General features: G+C 43.7%; 1 protein-coding gene and 1 long non-coding RNA gene across 8 annotated transcripts in view; one reads left to right on the plus strand and one right to left on the minus strand.

The window, feature by feature from the left end:
* The window catches only part of SASH1 (SAM and SH3 domain containing 1), a 313,961-nt gene that overhangs the window by 274,749 nt on the left and 20,654 nt on the right, over positions 1–18,558 (plus strand). For all 7 annotated transcript variants that reach the window (XM_072827316.1, XM_072827306.1, XM_072827274.1 and 4 more), the window contains 7 exons: positions 4,209–4,555; positions 10,108–10,182; positions 11,739–11,882; positions 15,077–15,212; positions 16,012–16,181; positions 16,893–17,102; positions 17,903–18,053. In XM_072827316.1, the coding sequence (XP_072683417.1) occupies positions 4,209–4,555; positions 10,108–10,182; positions 11,739–11,882; positions 15,077–15,212; positions 16,012–16,181; positions 16,893–17,102; positions 17,903–18,053 (1,233 nt within the window). The remainder of the gene's footprint in view (positions 1–4,208; positions 4,556–10,107; positions 10,183–11,738; positions 11,883–15,076; positions 15,213–16,011; positions 16,182–16,892; positions 17,103–17,902; positions 18,054–18,558) is intronic.
* On the minus strand, positions 14,558–15,719 carry LOC140634017 (uncharacterized). Its single transcript, XR_012031587.1, has 2 exons — positions 15,659–15,719; positions 14,558–15,464 (listed from the first exon to the last, which is right to left on the minus strand). It is a non-coding gene; the product is annotated as an uncharacterized lncRNA (long non-coding RNA).

Below are 18,558 nucleotides of genomic sequence, written 5' to 3' on the forward strand. Positions count from 1 at the left end.
AGAAGGGGTAGCAAGAGAGATGTGCTTGGGGCAATTTCATAGAGTTGTATTGAATTCCAGGTTTCGTTTGGGTGTCTTCTTGCATGATAGTTCTGTTTGCCTTTGGGTGCGATGCTGATTTCACATTTGGATGTTTTAACACCTGCTTGTCAGTCATGGTTTTCACAGCACATAATATAGCCTGATTTCCTCTCACTGGCAGCTCTTAATGAAATCACACACATAGTGTCAGTTGGTAAATAGTAAGTAGAATTGCCATCATTCAACCTTAGGCACCACATTTTAAAATAAACCTCCCACACTTGCCAAAATGAAATCTCAAATACAGTGAATGGATTGGTGGATCTTGTCCACCAAAGGGCAGAGGGCCTGGTACTCTGGGCGTACCACCCAGTTGCCCATGCATACATAGTTGTCATGTGCATTAGGGCCACCTTTTCACCAGACTAACATTTGTGACAATACAGAGCTACTCTGATTTGCATGTTTATGTCAAAATAAGTCAGTTCAACTATCTCTGAGAGACATAGGTGAAAAAAGGGAAAATATACCTAGAGAGGTGACTTTAGGGTCGAAAGTAGTAATTGTATGGACTTCTAGCCCTGAACTGTAATTCATCTGTGAATTGGGTGCCACAGATGGAAGATGGATTAAATGAGCTTGAGTCCCCATTAACCTCGAGTGTCTGATGAGTTGGGAAGCTCATGTGCCACTAATTGGGCCTGTCAGTGCTGCCAGGAGAGGTGTGTCAGTGTGTGCAGCTCAGGGCATCCACTTGGGGCTGTCCCTGACTGGACTGGACTAGACTAGAACTGTCCTCCAGCTGCTGTGGAGTAGAACTCTGTGAGGTTCCTCATTGGCAGAAGAACTGGTACTTGGCCACTGCTTCTGCAAAGCAGGAAAGAGTCACATTCCCAGTAACCCTCCTTCACTGCCCCGGGACCTTCAAAGAGCTGAGCCTTTCACTCACTACATGTCTATGCCAATACTAAGTTGTCTGAGTAATAATTAACCTTTGCTGAGAGCATTCTGTGTGCCAGCCACTTTTCTAAACACTTTAGGTTTTATGTTCCTTTTAATATGTCATCCTCAGAATAGCCACCAGAGGCGGGCATTAATACTATCCTCATTTCACAAATGAGGGAACTGACGCATCAAGAGGTGAAATAATTTGCTCAAGGTCAATGAGCCGGCTGGCAGAAGGCCCAGGATTCAGTCCAGGCAACCTGGATCTCCACTCTGCTCCCACCTCTAATCCACCCCTCAGCTCTGAAGTCCTGCCACAGCCAGGAGAGTTACAGTTTCTCACCTGGTCCCACTCTTGGGACCTTGAATTTCAAGTCCTTATCCAGGGCATCGATGACCCTCGATAATATTAAATCAGAGGCCAGATCATGCCCTTCATCTGCCTGTTTTTGTGTTTTTTCCCCTAGAGCTGATACCTACCTACCCTCTTCCTTCATTGGCCCATCTTCTCTGTGACCCAATAATGAATCATTAACTTTTGTAGAGGGCTTTTTAGCTTATAAATTACCTTCATGTATTTCTTTTCATATAATTTCATCCTCTTAATAGCCTTACAGTAGATATTACTAAGGTAGGATGACATTATTACAGGTGAGGAAACAGACTCAGAGAGATGAAATTATTCCCAGGGTCATGGAGATGGTGAGTGGCAGAGTGAGAGCTGGAATCAGGACATAAGTCTATGTTCTTGGCTTTGAGTTATCCCATACCCTAGCTCTAGTTCCTTCCACATTCTGATTTTAGCCAATGAGGATAGGTAAAGATTATCATGTGAAGCAACCACACCACATGACAATGGGGTCAGTGCGTGTTGACTGTTGTTTTCCCAAAGGATAGCTATACTTGGAGGTCCCAGAATGGGAGAAGTGCAGTGCTCTGAATCCAAGGAATTGAGTCAAGGCTGGGATTTCAGGCCTCAGGGCAGATGTAGACTGAAGAGCCTACACCATGCAAGGCCTCCCCCCAACACACAGGCCAATGCAGCCCCTGGAGAAGCATTTGCCACATTTTCCTCCAAAGTCCTTACCAAATGCAGGCTTTTCAGAACCAGGACGTAGAGCTATAGATTATGGACAGGTGTGTACCAGCTGGTTCCAGACTCAAAACATGCTACGGAAGTATTGGAATCTGTGGTGATAGCCCTAAATACAGAGTCCAGAAAATTTCCAGACCACTGGTGGGTGACAGGTCATTAAAATCCCCAGTAGACCCACCTGAATCTCCCAAGGCCCCTTCAGACTGTAGGTAGATCAGAGCCTTGCACAACTCCGTGGACACCTGGGCTAAATGTAAAGCCACACTCTATGGTCTGGACACTTCTATAGAGGAAGCCCAGGGCTGGACTGCCTCTGCCACCAGGCTGTGCCTCTCATCTTGGCCCTGTCGCTTCTTCCCAAGACTGGAGGGTAGATTTTATCTAGAAGAGATTGCCATGTTTACTTCTACCAACAGAAGGACCCTTGGCCTCCATACCTTATTAGTCAGGTATCCTGAAGAAAGAGCAGGAGATTTTCACAGTATTTGCACATTGGCTCTGGTCTGGCAAATATCCTCTCAGAACCCTGGTTCTTGCTTTAAAACTCTCCTGATGGGATCCCTGGGTGGCGCAGCGGTTTGGCACCTGCCTTTGGCCCAGGGCACGATCCTGGAGACCCGGGATCGAATCCCACGTCGGGCTCCCGGTGCATGGAGCCTGCTTCTCCCTCTGCCTATGTCTCTGCCTCTCTCTCTCTGTGTGTGTGACTATCATAAATAAAATAAAAAAAAATTAAAAAAAACTCTCCTGAAAGATCCAAGAATAATCCTCCAGGGAATACATTTGTGCTGCAGATGACGGAGGACTTTGGACTGGACATAGTCTTGAACCTCCCTTCCCACCACCATCTCCATGACATCAGAATCGATCTTGGGTCATATTTCATAAGTGCGGTTCTAATTTTCTTTACATTTGTAACAATAACTCTCATCATTTAGAAAAGTAAGAAACCTTTAGAATTTGGAAGGACTGCTACCGATTCTCTCATCCTTCTCCTATCTGAAGTGAGCATTTCGCTCTGACATTTAACCGTGCGCTGGCACCCTCACCCCAGCTGATATATTTAGGGCCATCCTTCTGTTCCAAGGAACTTTTTATTTTTTCCTTTTCACAGTTCAGCTGGTGGAAAGCTGCAGTGCTCAAAAGTTTCCTTATAATTAAAGGGACACAGCCAGTTAGGATCACTACACCCACAGTTTGACCTACTTCTTTTGCACATCTGTTCACATAACACACGCAGAAAAGAACTCAGTTTTCCTGCCAGTGAGTCCAAACCTTTCCACTGGGCTCCAAAGGGCTTGGCTCAATACCTTGCTCCAGGGAAGGCTTCACAAGCTGGAATCCTTGAAACAAAGTGGAACGCTCTATGGGGCTGCCTACGTGTCCAGGCCCTTAAATGCCCTTACTTGCTTCCTAGCAGGGCCAGTTGATGGCAATTTCTGCCTGGAATCACCCACTTCCCTAACTTTTCGTGTTTGGCTTGTCAACTGGGGACCATTTGTCAGTTGCACTTGCACGCTATAACCCCATATGGTGTCTTTGCACCCAAACTGCCTTGGTGATTTAATTACTTAAATGGCACATGTACCAATAAAAAAAAAAAAAATCACTGTCAGCCACGTGGCATTCATCACGTTCTGACTATAAAAAACCCAACCAGACTCAACAGGAGGGCCTTTCAGAAGGAGAAGAGATTCTGATTCCTGCTTCTGCAGATTGCACTTACAGACTGGAGAGGATAATCATATTTTGGGGGGAGGGGTAATTATCTCTAAATGCTAAAGGCTAAGGAATATGGTGATGATGACTGGCTTAGGTTTTCCAAATGGCATTTTGAATGGCTTTATTGAGGTGTTTGTTCTACAAAGATATTTAAAGAAGAAAACATAGCCAGTACCTTTTAATATTTAGCTTGTGTGAAACCATACATTTGCACAGTTTGGTTATTTTTTACATGCATTATTTAGGCAGGAGCTGGGTTTATGAAGAGGGTAAGTGGTATGGGGAGGTGGGGATAGCTGTGGTGTCTGTGAGGTTTAGCTTATTCTTTGTAGGGCGGGTGCTGTAACGGAAGAAAGATCTGTGAGGGGATACAGAGGTCGATTTATAAGAGACCGTGAACATCTCTGTATTGATTTCCCTCCAGGTGGGGAGGAGCACGTGTTTGAGAATTCCCCGGTTCTGGATGAAAGGTCGGCCCTTTACTCTGGAGTGCACAAGAAGCCATTTTTCTTTGATGGCTCTCCTGAGAAACCTCCGGAAGATGATTCAGACTCTCTCACCACCTCTCCATCATCCAGCAGCCTGGACACCTGGGGGGCTGGCCGGAAATTGGTCAAAACCTTCAGCAAAGGAGAGAGCCGGGGCCTGATTAAGCCCCCCAAGAAGATGGGGACATTCTTCTCGTATCCGGAAGAAGAGAAGGCCCAGAAGGTTTCCCGCTCGCTAACTGAGGGGGAGATGAAGAAGGGTCTCGGGTCCCTGAGCCACGGGGTAAGTACGGACGGTGTTTGCTTCTATGACAGCCAGCGGCGTAGGCACCACCTCCTGGTGTCCCTGGAGGAGGTTCAGAGTGTCCGGAAGCAAATCCGCTTGAAGAAAATGGATACTAATTATTCATGTTCCAGAGCTTTTCTCTGCCAGCGTCCCTCCAGAAAAGGAGTCCACAGCAGCATCTGTGACCTGCAGCTGCTCCGGCAGAAACCCAAAGGGGGAGGGAGCTGCGGCGCCCCCAGCAGGAGGGTGCGCGCGCGCCCCTCGGTCAGCGAGTTCAATATCACCTACGTGGTGGAGCGGAGCCTGTACAGCCACCTGAACCTGGCCCAGCTAGTGCGGCCTGCCTCAGACAGGACCCTGAGCAAGGCCGAGAGGCAGGACCTGAGGCGGTGCTTGCTGGAGGAGGATGAGGAGACAAGGAGGAAGTGGGCCGCCACGGTCGACCGCTGTACTAAAAGGGTTCTCTTGAGAATCCACCAGAAGTCTGTGAGTCGGAACCATTGGTCACCAGGACGGCCTTGTCATTTCTGTGAGGTGCAGTCAAGCATTATGGCCTCTCCTCGGGGGAGCCTGGCGTCCTCCCCCTCTCTTCTGCTCCTGACTTCATGACTTCCGGGTCCATTCCGCCATCACCTCAGTTTTCTGACCCTACTTTCATTTAGCAATGGCTTCTTTTCCATTTGTCCTCTTCTTGCCAGTTAAAGCTCTTTGATTTTTCATTGAAACTAAACACTGAAGATGATCCCGAGAAGGGCTTTCAGAGTACAGGGGTGGGGTTTGGCCTCCTCCTAGGAGTGGCTGTCTTGATTCTCAGCAGTCACGTCACTTAACCTCAAAGAAGCTGTTTCAAAACAAGGATATTTTGCCCTTAGAAGACACGTTCATTCTTTCAGTTAATTAGAACAATAGAACTGGCTCACGGGAAGATTGTCATCAACACAATCACTGATTTGATGATTTGAAAACATTGTAAAGTACATCTATTTTATTAGTAGGGCCTGCCAGAAGGTTCTGGAAGGGAAAGGGGGGAAAAAAAAAACTTTAGAGCTCTTTTGTTTTACCTCAATCTATTTGGTAGTCTATCTAATCTTCTTTTTTTTTTTTTTTTAAGATTTTATTTATTCATGAGAGACAGAGAGAGAGAGAAAGGTAGAGACACAGGCAGAGGGAGAGACAGAGACATAGGCAGAGGGAGAAGCATGCTCCATGCAGGGAGCCTGATGTGGGACTTGATCCTGGGTCTCCAGGATCACGCCCTGGGCTTAAGGCAGCACTAAACCGCTAAGCCACTGGGGCTGCCCATCTATCTAATCTTCTTAACCAGAGGGTTCGACGTTTAGAAATGTCTTCCACTGCCCCATAGATTCTTCTACACATAGCAAGGAATGAAGTACTTACATTCAAAAGTATTTTTCAGTTTCATTACTGAATGGTTAGAGACCTGGTAAGACTGCTTTTTAGGACATGACTTGTGTCCAACTTGAGAATATAAGCATTTTCCTCAAATTTCCACCCAGCTTTTAGCTTGCCCAGGAACCCATACAAAATGACACAGAGTGGTGAGAGCTGTGGGCTTCCTGGCTCCTCTGTCCCCTGGTGCCCTGCTCAGTCCACTGGGACTGCTAGCTCTGTCCCCTTGAAGGGTCTAAAGGCACAAGCTCTGGTACAGCCTCCCATGGGGGCTTTTCCTGGGGTTCTTTCACATTCACTTGTGAGACGTTCTTCCCTGGACGACTGCTGTAACTTCTGTTCATGCAGTCATGTTCTGCTTCTTGTGGAAATGGAGACTGGTCCATGTCATCCCTAAAGTGATCTTCCCTATTCCAAAAGGATCGGCAGGTCCATCCTAGCCTTTAGTTTTTCCAGATGCTCCCATATGCGTTGACTTTCTTGCTGGAGCTTATTTTTCATCTTTTCTCATTCATACAAATCTTCTAACAATTTTTTTTTTGTCTTCTAACAATTTAAAACTATTAGCAACAACTTCCCCCTCTGCTTCTTCCTCTGCATCATGGCGATAGCGTGTGGTTGATTTTGTGTTTGTCGTACAGTAACAGAATTCTCTTTCTCACTCATTCAATTCTGACTCACAGGTCCTCTGTAAAGTGCTATAGTGAACCAACCTTAGTATAATTTATTAACTTCAGAGGACCTCTGCTCAGTTCATCTGCACAGAAAGAACCTTGATTGAACAGTTAATTGGTTACTCACCCCCACGAACTTAAATCATGTCATTCTGAGAATTTTTCCACCTTCATTACTTTGAATTCCTTATGCGTCCCTCATATTTATTGCCAGGCTAATAATATAACTTCTGCAAGACTTTTTAGAAGTTAATTTTCTAAGATTTGTGCTAAGTAAATTGTGGGCCAGTGATCTTAATTCTTCACTGACATTAAATATGGACATAGGGCAACTTTCTTTTCAAGCACCACGCTCCCCACCCCCCCATAAACGTGGCACTGTATAATCTCTTTCCCAGATGGCACCCAATACTGGATATTTTTAAGGTACTATGAGCCTGAAGTAGTACTGGACAGCTCTAGCACTTGCTAAAATATGTGTCCAGTACTAAATTAGAAATGTGCACATACCTCTTCCTGTTAAGTATAACTGCACAATCAGGAAGATGAAATTTAATTTTCTAATTATTCAGAGACTATAAGTGAAAATAAGCATTTTAACAACAGAGTTTTTTGGGGTTGTTTTGGTTTGGTTTTACGGGACTAATTTCTTTGCTTGGTTTACCTAAACAGTTTTTTCCATCCTTCTTGTCCTATCTCCTCCACTTTATCTGAAAGTGCACAGTTTATCCTCTACTCTCTAAACCTGATCCTTATGTCTTTCAAAAAATGCCATATTTGCTTGATGAAACCTTAGGGAAATGATAATGCTGTATATTCACTGGAAATGGTCACGTGTCTTGCTTTTTATTTGGTCATTCAGTTTTTGTTTGGGGGAACAGGCATGCATGACATTTTGGAATCTTGTCCATTTTTAAAAGTCAACTCCCCACCCCCACCCAAAACATGTTTTCAACTGCATGACCATTCCATTGACTGGCTCTCCTCATCCACAAGCCTCTATCCCAAATGTTCTTATCATTATCTGTACAGGAGATATAGGATCTTAAAAAAACCTCACTTAGGTTTGAATTATGTAGACCACCAAAGTCAAAGATTGGTTTACTTTCTTTTACTATTCTCTCTATAATCTGTGTTCTCTGTTGAAGGATTGCTGTGTCAAAGAACTGCTTGATATTACAGAACAAGCTGAAGATTTGCTCAAGCGACGTTTATTGTTATATTCTTTGTCTCTCCTCCACTGATAAGAGTTTGTTCCAGACACCTTAGCATATCACCGAGAGAGGTTTTAGTTGGTAGCAAAGAAACCCAGCCCACTCTTCACTCTGAGCTTTTTATTCAGGAATAAATGCATACAGCTGGTGTATGAAGACATAAATGAGCTAATTCATTGCAGTAAAGTTTCCACATAAATTCTTTCTCAATTATTTCATGTGTATCAGAAAGTACATGCTGGGCTCCAGTGTTGCAGTCGATGCTGGAATTTAAAGCAGGGAAATGCAGAAGCCATAAAATGATGAGGCATCTGGGCGCCATACTAGATCTGTGAAGCCCTGAGTCACAGGAAAGGAACTAGAAATAAAATCACTGCCTTTGCAAAAATGCAAAAATCTATCAGCATTATAAAGCTGGAAAGGGAAGGTAAATGTTAAAAATTAGCCTTGAGAGGTGGCCATAACATTGCTTACAAGGTTACAGGATTTGGTGTTTTTGTATAAAGTGGTCTCTTTTTATAGAATAGAATACAGTTAGGTTGACTATTAAGGGAGATCAGATTGTCCATTGATATTTAGTATCAAATTAGAATTATATCCGTGGTAGATTATTTTCAACAGCAACATCAGCTTTGGTGAAAGAGAAAAAAACAGTTGTGTGAGCTCCTGATTTTGGAATCCCGAAGTGCCCCCTGCAATACTTCTGTATCTCCAGGCCCTCAACTCTGCTGTGCCATGCCTGCCATCTCTCACTTTCTGGTCCATTCCTGGGAGGCTGTGATTTTACAATGGAAGCTCCTAGAGTCTAAGGCCCAGAAAGAAGCTTCAGTCTTTCATTTGCATACTTGTAACGTTGACTAAGCCTAAAACTTCAGTATAATTGTCTGGACAAGCTACCAATTGAATCCTCAGAGCAGCCGTGATGAAAGTGAAAGCCCAGCATTCATAACACGTCTGCTACTCATGGACAAAGCAAAACTCAGAGAGTCTAAGTACTTTCCCTGTCACACAGCACACAAGTGGCAGGATCAGAGCAATCTGTGATTCCAGAAACCTTGGCATTTTGCTTCCTGGCTGTTTCTGTTTTCTCAATTCAGTTACTATATATCTCAAGTATATTTATTCTAAACAAGCAATGTTTATAGTATACCTTGTGCTTCTCTGTTCATTTCTTCCATTGAACAGCTGTTAACTAGATTTCTTAGAGAAACAATATAAAATACTGGAACCCAAATCTGCTCTTCAGCTTTTATCACCATTTGCTTAAAAAGTAAATCAGTTGTAACAAAAATTAATGTGCTTCGAGTCTGCCCTGCAGATTTTTTTGGGTGGGGGAGGGAGTGGCCATTGAATAGCTTTTGCTGGAAAAACAGCAGAATTCAAAGCAAGTTCTGAAATATAAAATTGCTGAAATATAAGCAATTCCATAAAGTTTGAAACCAACTAAAGGACAATGAGGTTTTCATTCTTTATAACATCAGTGCTTTTCCTCCTGGGATTAAGGGAGTGTGGTCAGAGACAGTCACTGAATCAACCTTTTCTTTCTGGGCAAATGTGGTGTCTTCATACACTCCGAGTTAAAGGGTCGTAATTAGTTAAGTTGGGCAGTTAGATGGGAAAGTTAGCACATTTGGCAAGGTCAAGGAAGCAACGAGTGAGTAATTCTCTTGGCCTGATTGGACTACGAGGAACATAAGCTTTTTTCCCCTTCTCAGCGATTTAAAACCAAACTAAACAAGAATCTGTTAGAAAAGCCTGCTGTCAGTGGCAGAGCGATACAGGATTTCAGACTTGGGTTTCCAAGACCATTCTGAGCGCATGGATTCCCATGGTACATACCCCCTTGTCATCACTACTGTACGTGGCTGATACAGGGGGGACTGGAAGGGGATGTTCTGTTGCTAAGCGACAGGGAATCTTAGAACACTTAACCCGTGGGTGGCTTTTTGTTGTGTGTGTGTTTTTTGTTTTTGTTTTTGTTTTAACCATTTGGTTTTTGCATGTTAAGGGGATTCTAGACCTCTAGTGTAGGCCAAGTTCCAGTGACCTCTGGAAGGCAAAAGGAGGGAAATTTCCTTAAAACATGAATCATGGATTTTTTTCTCATCATTTCTTATTTCCTACTTTCATCCTGTAACATATTTGTGATTCAGTGATTGTCCTGCAAGTGGGAAAATGTGTGGGGTTGGTGCACTGCTGGCTGGCTTAAACATAACTGGATTATTCCTGCCCTACCCTTTCCTTTGCACAGAGAACCTGCAGTTTTGGAGGATTTGACTTAACGAACCGTTCTCTACACATTGGCAGCAACAATTCTGACCCAATGGTGAGTATACATCAAAGGAAAAGCAAAGAAGGTTTGGATTCAAGCAATCTGGTTGCCATAGTTTCATATCGAGTGTCTTTGAGAAACCATAGTGTGTTACATCGGTGATCCTACATCGTATTTGGAAAGAAGCCCTGTCTTTCCCATCTTATGCTCTGCTGTTCCATGAGGAAGGAACAGTGACTGCCTTGCAGCCTGTAATGCCTTTGCTTCCTGTTCTCTTCAAGTCGCAAATCCAGAGGAGGTTGGCTTCTACCATCCTAGCCATTTAAGCAACACATGCTTTTTGTTCCCACTAGTTGCAAGTGCACACAACCACTACATATAGGTAGTGTGACAGGATGGATCCCCGTGATGAGGGTCCGAGAATAGGACCCAGTCTATTTCAAAGACACCAGTCTTACCATAGGCCAGTTCATGGCCCTATGCGAATCTAGGTTTTTCTGATCTGGGGTGTCCTAGAATGAACCCCAGTCTCCTTGGGCCCAAAGCAAACCCTACTCTTTAGAGTCAGGGTTCTAGCTGCCTCACACCTGCTTCTGGATCACTGTGGGGACAGGGTACCACTATGGTGTACATACCCTGTTCCCTAAGGTTTCTTTTGGTGAGGCTCCAAGGACATAGGTCAGTTGTACCTACAGGTTTGTTTTCCCCTTATGCATTCTGTCTCAAACTGTGGAATTAAAATTCCATGCTTTATATTTGTATATATGTCATGTGTCAGCTAAAATATCCATCTGTGATTTCTGAAGTGTTTGAGAATTTTCTAGCAGAATAACACTATTTTATTTGGATATCAAATTTTATTGATTCATAAACTATTAATTTTATGTAGTCGATCTTTAAAAAAATGAGAGAGGAAGTATGATTTCTTTTTTCCTTTCTCAGGGGAAAGATCCCCCCCACACACACAATGTAAAATAAAATGAGCGGTGACCACAAGTCTAACTTGTTCAGAGAAGGAAATGTACAGTTGACCACACAGAGCTCTAGAGTGATGTAAGTCCCATCAGACGTGGGACTTCCAATTACTGAGATTTGCCATTTTGTTCATTATCACTGAAATGCAGTCCCCTTGGGTATCTAAAAATGAGAAAAAGTAGACTAGAAGATACTAAGGTTAAAAAAAATGTAACCCACATGCCACTTTAAACAAATAAGCAGAGGCACCTGGGTGGCTCAGTGGTTCAGTGTCTGCCTTTGGCTCAGGTTGTGATCCCGGGGTCCTGGGATTGAGTCCTGCATCAGGCTCCCCTTTGGGAGCCTGTTTCTCTGCCTATGCCTCTCTCTCTGTGTCTCTCATGAATAAATAAATAAAATCTTATAAAATAAATTCCATAAAAAAATAAAAATAAACCCGCAAAGCCCCTTAGTGAGTAGCTTTTAATTTTTAGTCGAAAAGATAAATAACCTAGCACTGAGTTAACATAGGAAAAAATTTCAAGATCCTGAGGGAATGCCAATATTTCTCTGAGAGGTAGAACATTAATGGTTTGAATAATAAAACCTGTTTCTGGGCTTCATTTGTGATTAAAGATACTTACTTTGTTTTTCAGAGTAAAGAAGGAGATTTTGTGTACAAAGAAGTTATCAAATCACCCACTGCCTCTCGCATCTCTCTTGGGAAAAAGGTGAAATCAGTGAAAGAGACAATGAGGAAGAGGATGTCTAAAAAATATAGCAGCTCTGTCTCTGAGCAGGTATGTAACTCCTGAGCAAAGTGCCAAGCCAAGGATAATTAGTCCTGAGATTTGATATGGTGCTAAATACTATTCATTAATATTAACGAGGCTCTCGGACCATGCTTAGTTTATGGACACAGAAGTTCGATAGACCTTTATTCAGTAATTTATTCAAAGATTCAGTAAACGTTTACAAGGCACTTAGAGCAGTCCATGGTCAGTGCTGGGAATCCATGATGCAGACCCTGCCTTTTATAGACACATAAGAAAAAGATAACATGTAAAGAAATGATTATTCCTTAGTGCAATAAGCACTTAACATTTGATACAAAGGGAGGATTTTATTTGCAGAAATATTCCTTGCTACAAAATGGATGTTACCAGAATCGAACCTAAAAAAGACACTCCTGTTTCCTTAGCAGATTTTTAAAAAAGGTTGCAGAAGTTTCTCCAAAAGATCATAGCAAGTAGACTCAGTCTTCTGACTGCAGGGCTCCCCATAGTGGTCATTTCTGAAGGGGCATTTTTCACTAACTGGACCTCCCTGTGGCCATTAAGATAGCACAGCATAGACCCCCCTCCAGTTTTATAAATTCATCAGTAGAAACATGACCAGTTCCTGTCCTATTGTATGGGTGGAGGGAATAAAGGCATTTGGAGAGCTGAGCCTTGAGGTAATTTTGACCATTTGCACCTTTATAGCATTCATTGTGTAGTCCGTTGAAGTATCTGTGTGTGAGATGTTTGTTTTCTTGAAATGTGTAGGTAATGCTGCTCTATCCACCAAATAAAAACAGGAAAAGCAGACATTTTTGCTCAGCGGCTGCCCTCTGGTGGACATAGTAAGCTAAAACCCAAGCAGCTCCCTGTTTGAATTCCTGACCACCAGCTCTAGCTGGTAGCCTGCACTGTGATTCAGACAAAGCCCACATGGTGTCTTCACCGAATTACAGTGGTTCTCATTGAAGGGATTAGAGGGTAGATTTTTGTTTCCCCTCCAGTCCCAGAGCAACTGGGGCTATTTTTGATATTCACAACTGGGTGGGGGTGGGGGCAGGGTGGCTGCTACCAGCATCCAGTGGATACAGGATCGGGATGCTGGCAAACGTTTTATGACAGCTCCCCACACAGTTATCCATCCAATATGCTGACAGTGCTCAGGTTGAGAAACTGGCTTGTGAGACCTACAGGGGAAGTCTGGGCTGCCTCCATGATTATTTTCCTTCCTTGTCTAGTGGCCCAGCAATGAGGCAAACTGTTCACTCTCCTATGAAGCAGATGACATGCCAGTCACTGAAAGCAGCACCAGGGAGTGAAAGCACTTTATTTAGTTGCTTTTCCCATGAATTGAAACATCTACTAAAAGCTCCTGTGTACGTACATTGTTAGTGGGTTTCTGCCTTACGGATCAGGAGCACAGAATGTTAATGTTATTTTGAGCTGTTTTCTATAATTTTACTACCATGGAACAGGCACAAGCCTTAATTCTCTTTTTTAAAGCAGTCATTTCACATAAGTGGGGGAAGAAAAGGAATAAATGATCATTATAAAGCTTTTTGGAGACAGGAAACTAATGTTGCAAGGTTTTGGTTTGTTTTGTTTTTTTTCCCTAACATTTTAGTAGATATATCAGCCATTACAGTAAAGATCTTTGCTGTTTCTGCTTTATGCCCAACACCTAGACTAGTACTTGTTCTTGTAGGTAAAATCAGCAAATATGTGATAAATAAATTAATAAAAGCATTTGAGAACATACAGTATCAGAGATGTATATGTCATATTGCTGTTTTGCAAAATGTGCATGGTTTTCAGAAGCATTAAAAAAAGATAATTGGACAGATGACTTCTTTGATGATTCAGAAAGAGGATTAAAAACGCATTTAGGAATTCACACTTTGCAGCTTCAGTTACTTTACACTGATGGCACCTCTGTTTATAGTTGTTTTTCAGGTTGTTTGCTCACTTAAATGTAAAGCACAGTGACGCCTGAGTGGCTCAGTCGTTGAGCATCTGCCTTTGGCTCAGGGCATGATCCTGGTCCTGGGATCGAGTCCCCCATCAGGTTCCCTGCATGGAGCCTGCTTCTCCCTCTGCCTGTGTCTCTGCCTCTGTGTATCTCTCATAAATAAATAAAATCTAAAAAAAATGTAAAGCACAAATATGTTTTGAGGGCACCTGATTGGCTCAGTCAGTAGAGCATGTGACTCCTGATGTCAGAGTCCTGAGTTCAAGCCCCACATTGGGTGTAGAGCTTACTTAAAAAAAAAAAAAAAAGTGTTTTGGATCAGAGGCTGCCATTACTGTTGTCCTTAAATGTTTGCAGGACCCGCAGAATCAGGTCAGAGCCCTTCTGATGATTCGGCACTATGCAAATAACAGGTTTCATTTAGATGGTTTTGTGCTCACGTGGTTATGGAACATGCCAGAAAGAGGTCTATTTTGGCAAGTAAACCATTCTGACTGCAGGCTTTTTGAAGCATGATATTGTCTATCCGTATAGCACCACCAATCAAGCATGCTGTACTTATATGTGCAAACAAGGGGCTGCCAAGCTAATGCTACACAGCCACCCTAAGAGTGGAAGAGTACTGCTGAGTCATGCCTGTCAGCATTCTGACCTGGAAGGGACTTCACAGCTTTGTACTAACAACACACAAAGGAAGTAAAAGGAGCAAAAACCAAATGGTGATAGAGAAATTTTATTATAGACCAAAAAATTGGTATTTTTGCTGTATATCCTAAATTGGTATTTCATTAGCTAATTCCAAGCATTTGCATAAACAAAAAGAATTTGGCCTTTTTGGTTTTTTTAAGTTTAAACATTTCTGATTAAATATTCTCTGATAGTACTTCCAGATACTACATTACTGATAGATTGTACTTGATCTGCATTTGAACTCCAGCTTTATTACTGGCCTATAGACCATGCTAGAAGGCTCTAAGCCTTTAATAAAATGTTCTCAGAGGGAGATAGATTTTTCTTGGAGATTTCAAGAATATCTATTTGAGCACGAGAAATGATTGAGTTACATGAACCACAACTTTAGACTGATGCAAGGGTGTATAGATTAAAAAGGAGAATATTGGGTACAGAATGAAATATGGGTATAAAAATGGATTTGATTGATTTTGTTGAGAGCTAAATTGCCTCAGATTATAAAATGACACCCATCCACTCTGATGAAACTTAATTTCATTGAAACTCATTTCAGGACTCGGGCCTTGATGGAATGCCTGGCTCCCCTCCATCTTCACAGCCTGACAGTGAACACATGGACAAGCCCAAGCTCAAAGCCGGAGGTTCTGTAGAGAGTCTGCGCAGCTCTCTGAGTGGGCAGAGCTCGATGAGTACGTCTAGTTTGTAATTATACAAGATTTCAGTTGGAGTCAAAATCAGACTTTCCTGAGTGTCAGAGTCAGGCAGTTTAAAGATGAGTAAGACCCAAGTTCCTACCTTTAGGATGCTATTAAGAGACAGACCTGCAAAACAGGTGGACCTAGCATCCTATTTGTTTAGTAGCAGACGTATAGCAGTGGCACAGAAGAAGGGGTGATGAATTTTGATTGGAGAAAATGGAGAAAGCAGCTCAAAGGAAGGATCTGGAGAATGGAAGGATATGGAAAAATAAGTCAAGGGGAAAGGCTCATGAAATGACCAACAAATTAAGAGGTGGGGGAAGAGAGAATTTGAAATGTCACATGTAACACAAGCTACTCGACCACTCCTGGGCTAATGGGGGTGCCAGCTGGATGGGAAAGGGGAAGAGAGCAACACCATTTTCAAAGCCACTGACCTTGGGCAAGTAACTGGACTTCTCTCAGTTTCCTCACCTGTAAAACAGGGTAAAAATAGTAAGCCTGGGAGCTTATGAATGTTGAAGGCTTTTGGTGTGTGGAACCTGGATTCCCAGGTCATAAAGGCAACCTGCTGGAGTCCCTGGTCTACTTAGGTGGTTGATTAGGGATAAAAAAACAGAAAACTCAGATCTCCTGGACTCCTAATCTGGCCCTGCTATGGTCCTGACATATGCCTGTGACTTTTCCGCTCTGTCCCTTTGTTTCCTAACCTGTGATACCTTTGATGTCTTTAAGCTTTGCTATACAAGAAATCGTATTTACCCTTGTTCTTCCTGTTTTTTCTGTGCAGGTGGTCAAACAGTGAGTACCACTGATTCCTCGACCAGCAACAGGGAGAGTGTCAAGTCAGAAGATGGTGATGATGAGGAGCCCCCTTACCGGGGCCCCTTCTGTGGACGTGCCAGGGTGCACACGGACTTCACGCCCAGTCCCTATGACACAGACTCACTCAAGCTCAAGGTAGGTCTCCACCTCAGAGCCATTCTTGATATCTTCAAGAGGTGTTCTGTTTTCCTTGCTGCTCAGTGCTGGGCTCCCGTGGTGCATACTGGCCAGTATCTTGGCTACTGTGATAAACCTGTCTCTTCAGTACAGAAAAACAAAAACAGAGACCCAGCTAGCATTGAGGACAAAGGTGGGTCTTGTGTTAATCCTCTGTCATCACCTCATCCCCTAGCCCTTCCCTTTGACCTCAGCTTCCTTTTAGAATTCCTGTTGCCCTCCACCCTCCAGCTCTTGTCTTTCTCCAGCTGAAGAAACCTTCTTCTCTGTGTGACTGACCAGTAATGTTTATATGGGACAGATGGCGCTGCACAAAATACATTAAGCAGTTATAGAACAGGGACTGCTGCTGGCATTTGCTTGGTGGGGAGTCTTTCTCTAGGAAGTAGGAGGTCTGGATGATGGCCAGGCATCCAGAAAGCCAGGTGCCCACCTAGTTGGAAGCCCTAACAAAGACTTCAGCCACACCTCATCTTGTGGTGCAAGGGGTGGAGGGTATGGGACCTCAGGCCTGCATGGAATCTAGCAGAGTCAGGAGAGCTCTGGCTCACTGCCAGGCTCCCAGTTATGTGTGGTAATTTGTGGAATCCTGATTAACACATCTAATTGGTGCACAGTTCATGCCTAGAGATGTACCTAATGCAAAGATCTTTATTCCCTGGGCTGCAGAAAGGAGACGTCATTGATATAATTAGCAAGCCACCCATGGGCACCTGGATGGGTCTCTTGAACAACAAAGTCGGCACATTCAAGTTCATCTATGTAGATGTGCTAAATGAGGAAGAAGAGAAGCCCAAGCGCCCCACCAGAAGAAGGAGAAAAGGAAGACCACCCCAGCCCAAATCGGTGGAAGATCTACTTGATCGGATCAACCTGAAAGTTAGTTTCTTCCTGTTGTAGTCACACATGGCAACCTATTGCCTTCTCCTCTTCCTAAAATAAGCAAGGGCACTTTCCGGGAAGGGCGTGGGTGATCTATGTCATCCAACAAGGGTGGCCCATTACTACAATAAATATCTATTATTCTACAGAAACAGGTACCAGTGTTCAAACATGGCTGTTGACCTCCGCTGCAGGTGACCACATAAGTCCCAGGTCACAATTTGCTGTAGCCTCAAGAATAGCTTTCAAAGAGCTGTGAGTTTCCAGCTACCACCAGGGAGGGCTGTAATCGCAAACCCCCTGGCGCCCTGTTCACTCAGCCCCACAGGCTGTGAGGATCCACCCACGGCCCCTCTCCCAGTGTTATTCCCAGGATCTAGTGCATAGGGGCCGCAGCCATACCTTTTGTTTCCTCCTTACAAAACCCTCTTGCTCCTGAGGAAGTCACAGGGCTTTGAGTTGGGATTTCAGTAGCTCTGTAAAGGAAAGAAAAGTGACTCCACTGTGTGCTGTGTGGCCTTAAAGGCGTCAGTCAGAGCAAAGGCACAGTTCAAATGCAAACCAGTGGAGTCCACCTCAGCCTGCAAGGTCCGTCTTCTTAACCCATGATTAATGAAATGCCCTGCCTTCCTGCTAAGCTGTGCAACTGGGAGGTGCAGAATAGATTACAAATGATAGTTACCAATCTTGCAATTAGCAGGAAAGGGACTGTGGAAAGTGTTCAGGGGTTTGAGGCCAGGTGTTGGTCGTGGATCATGTAGCAGAGCTTGCTGACTCACTTGTGTCCTCCCTCACAGGAGCACATGCCCACTTTCCTGTTTAATGGATATGAAGACCTGGATACCTTTAAGCTCCTGGAGGAGGAAGACTTGGATGAGTTAAATATCAGGGACCCAGAACACAGGGCCGTTCTCTTGACAGCAGTGGAGCTGTTACAGGAATACGACAGTAAGTTCCTCCCAGCACACAAGCGTGCCTTGTTAGATCAGCCACTGATCTAACACTCCTTTGGTCCCACTCCATCCAAAGCCAGGATCCATTTGTTCTGTACTCTGTCAAATGGCACAAAGGTATGAATTGCCAACATAGCCCTTTTGGTTGATGCTGGAGAGCAAAAGAAAACCTTACTACTGGTTCCTTTCCTGGTGTGTTTCTAGGTAACATTTGAGGAAAACGCTGCCCTCAGGGATTGAGAAACGAATTACAGTTTTCTTAGCACAGTAGACGGCACCTTTGGGAATGCTGGGATGTGCAGCTTGGCAGGTCATCAGGAGACCTGGGCACAGATGAAGCTGATGCCCTGGGAGCGTCCTGCCAGCCATGGGCTAATCACTTCTCAGAGCACACTGGAGTAGTTTTCTTATTGAATGGGAGGGTTCATGAATACTTGACATTCATCAGCTTCCACTGAAACAGCAGGAAATACCTGAAGTGAATACAGCGAGCAGAGAAT

The sequence above is a fragment of the Canis lupus genome, chromosome 1, assembly GCF_048164855.1.
Source record: "Canis lupus baileyi chromosome 1, mCanLup2.hap1, whole genome shotgun sequence".
In the NCBI taxonomy this organism is placed as follows: Eukaryota; Metazoa; Chordata; class Mammalia; order Carnivora; family Canidae; genus Canis; species Canis lupus.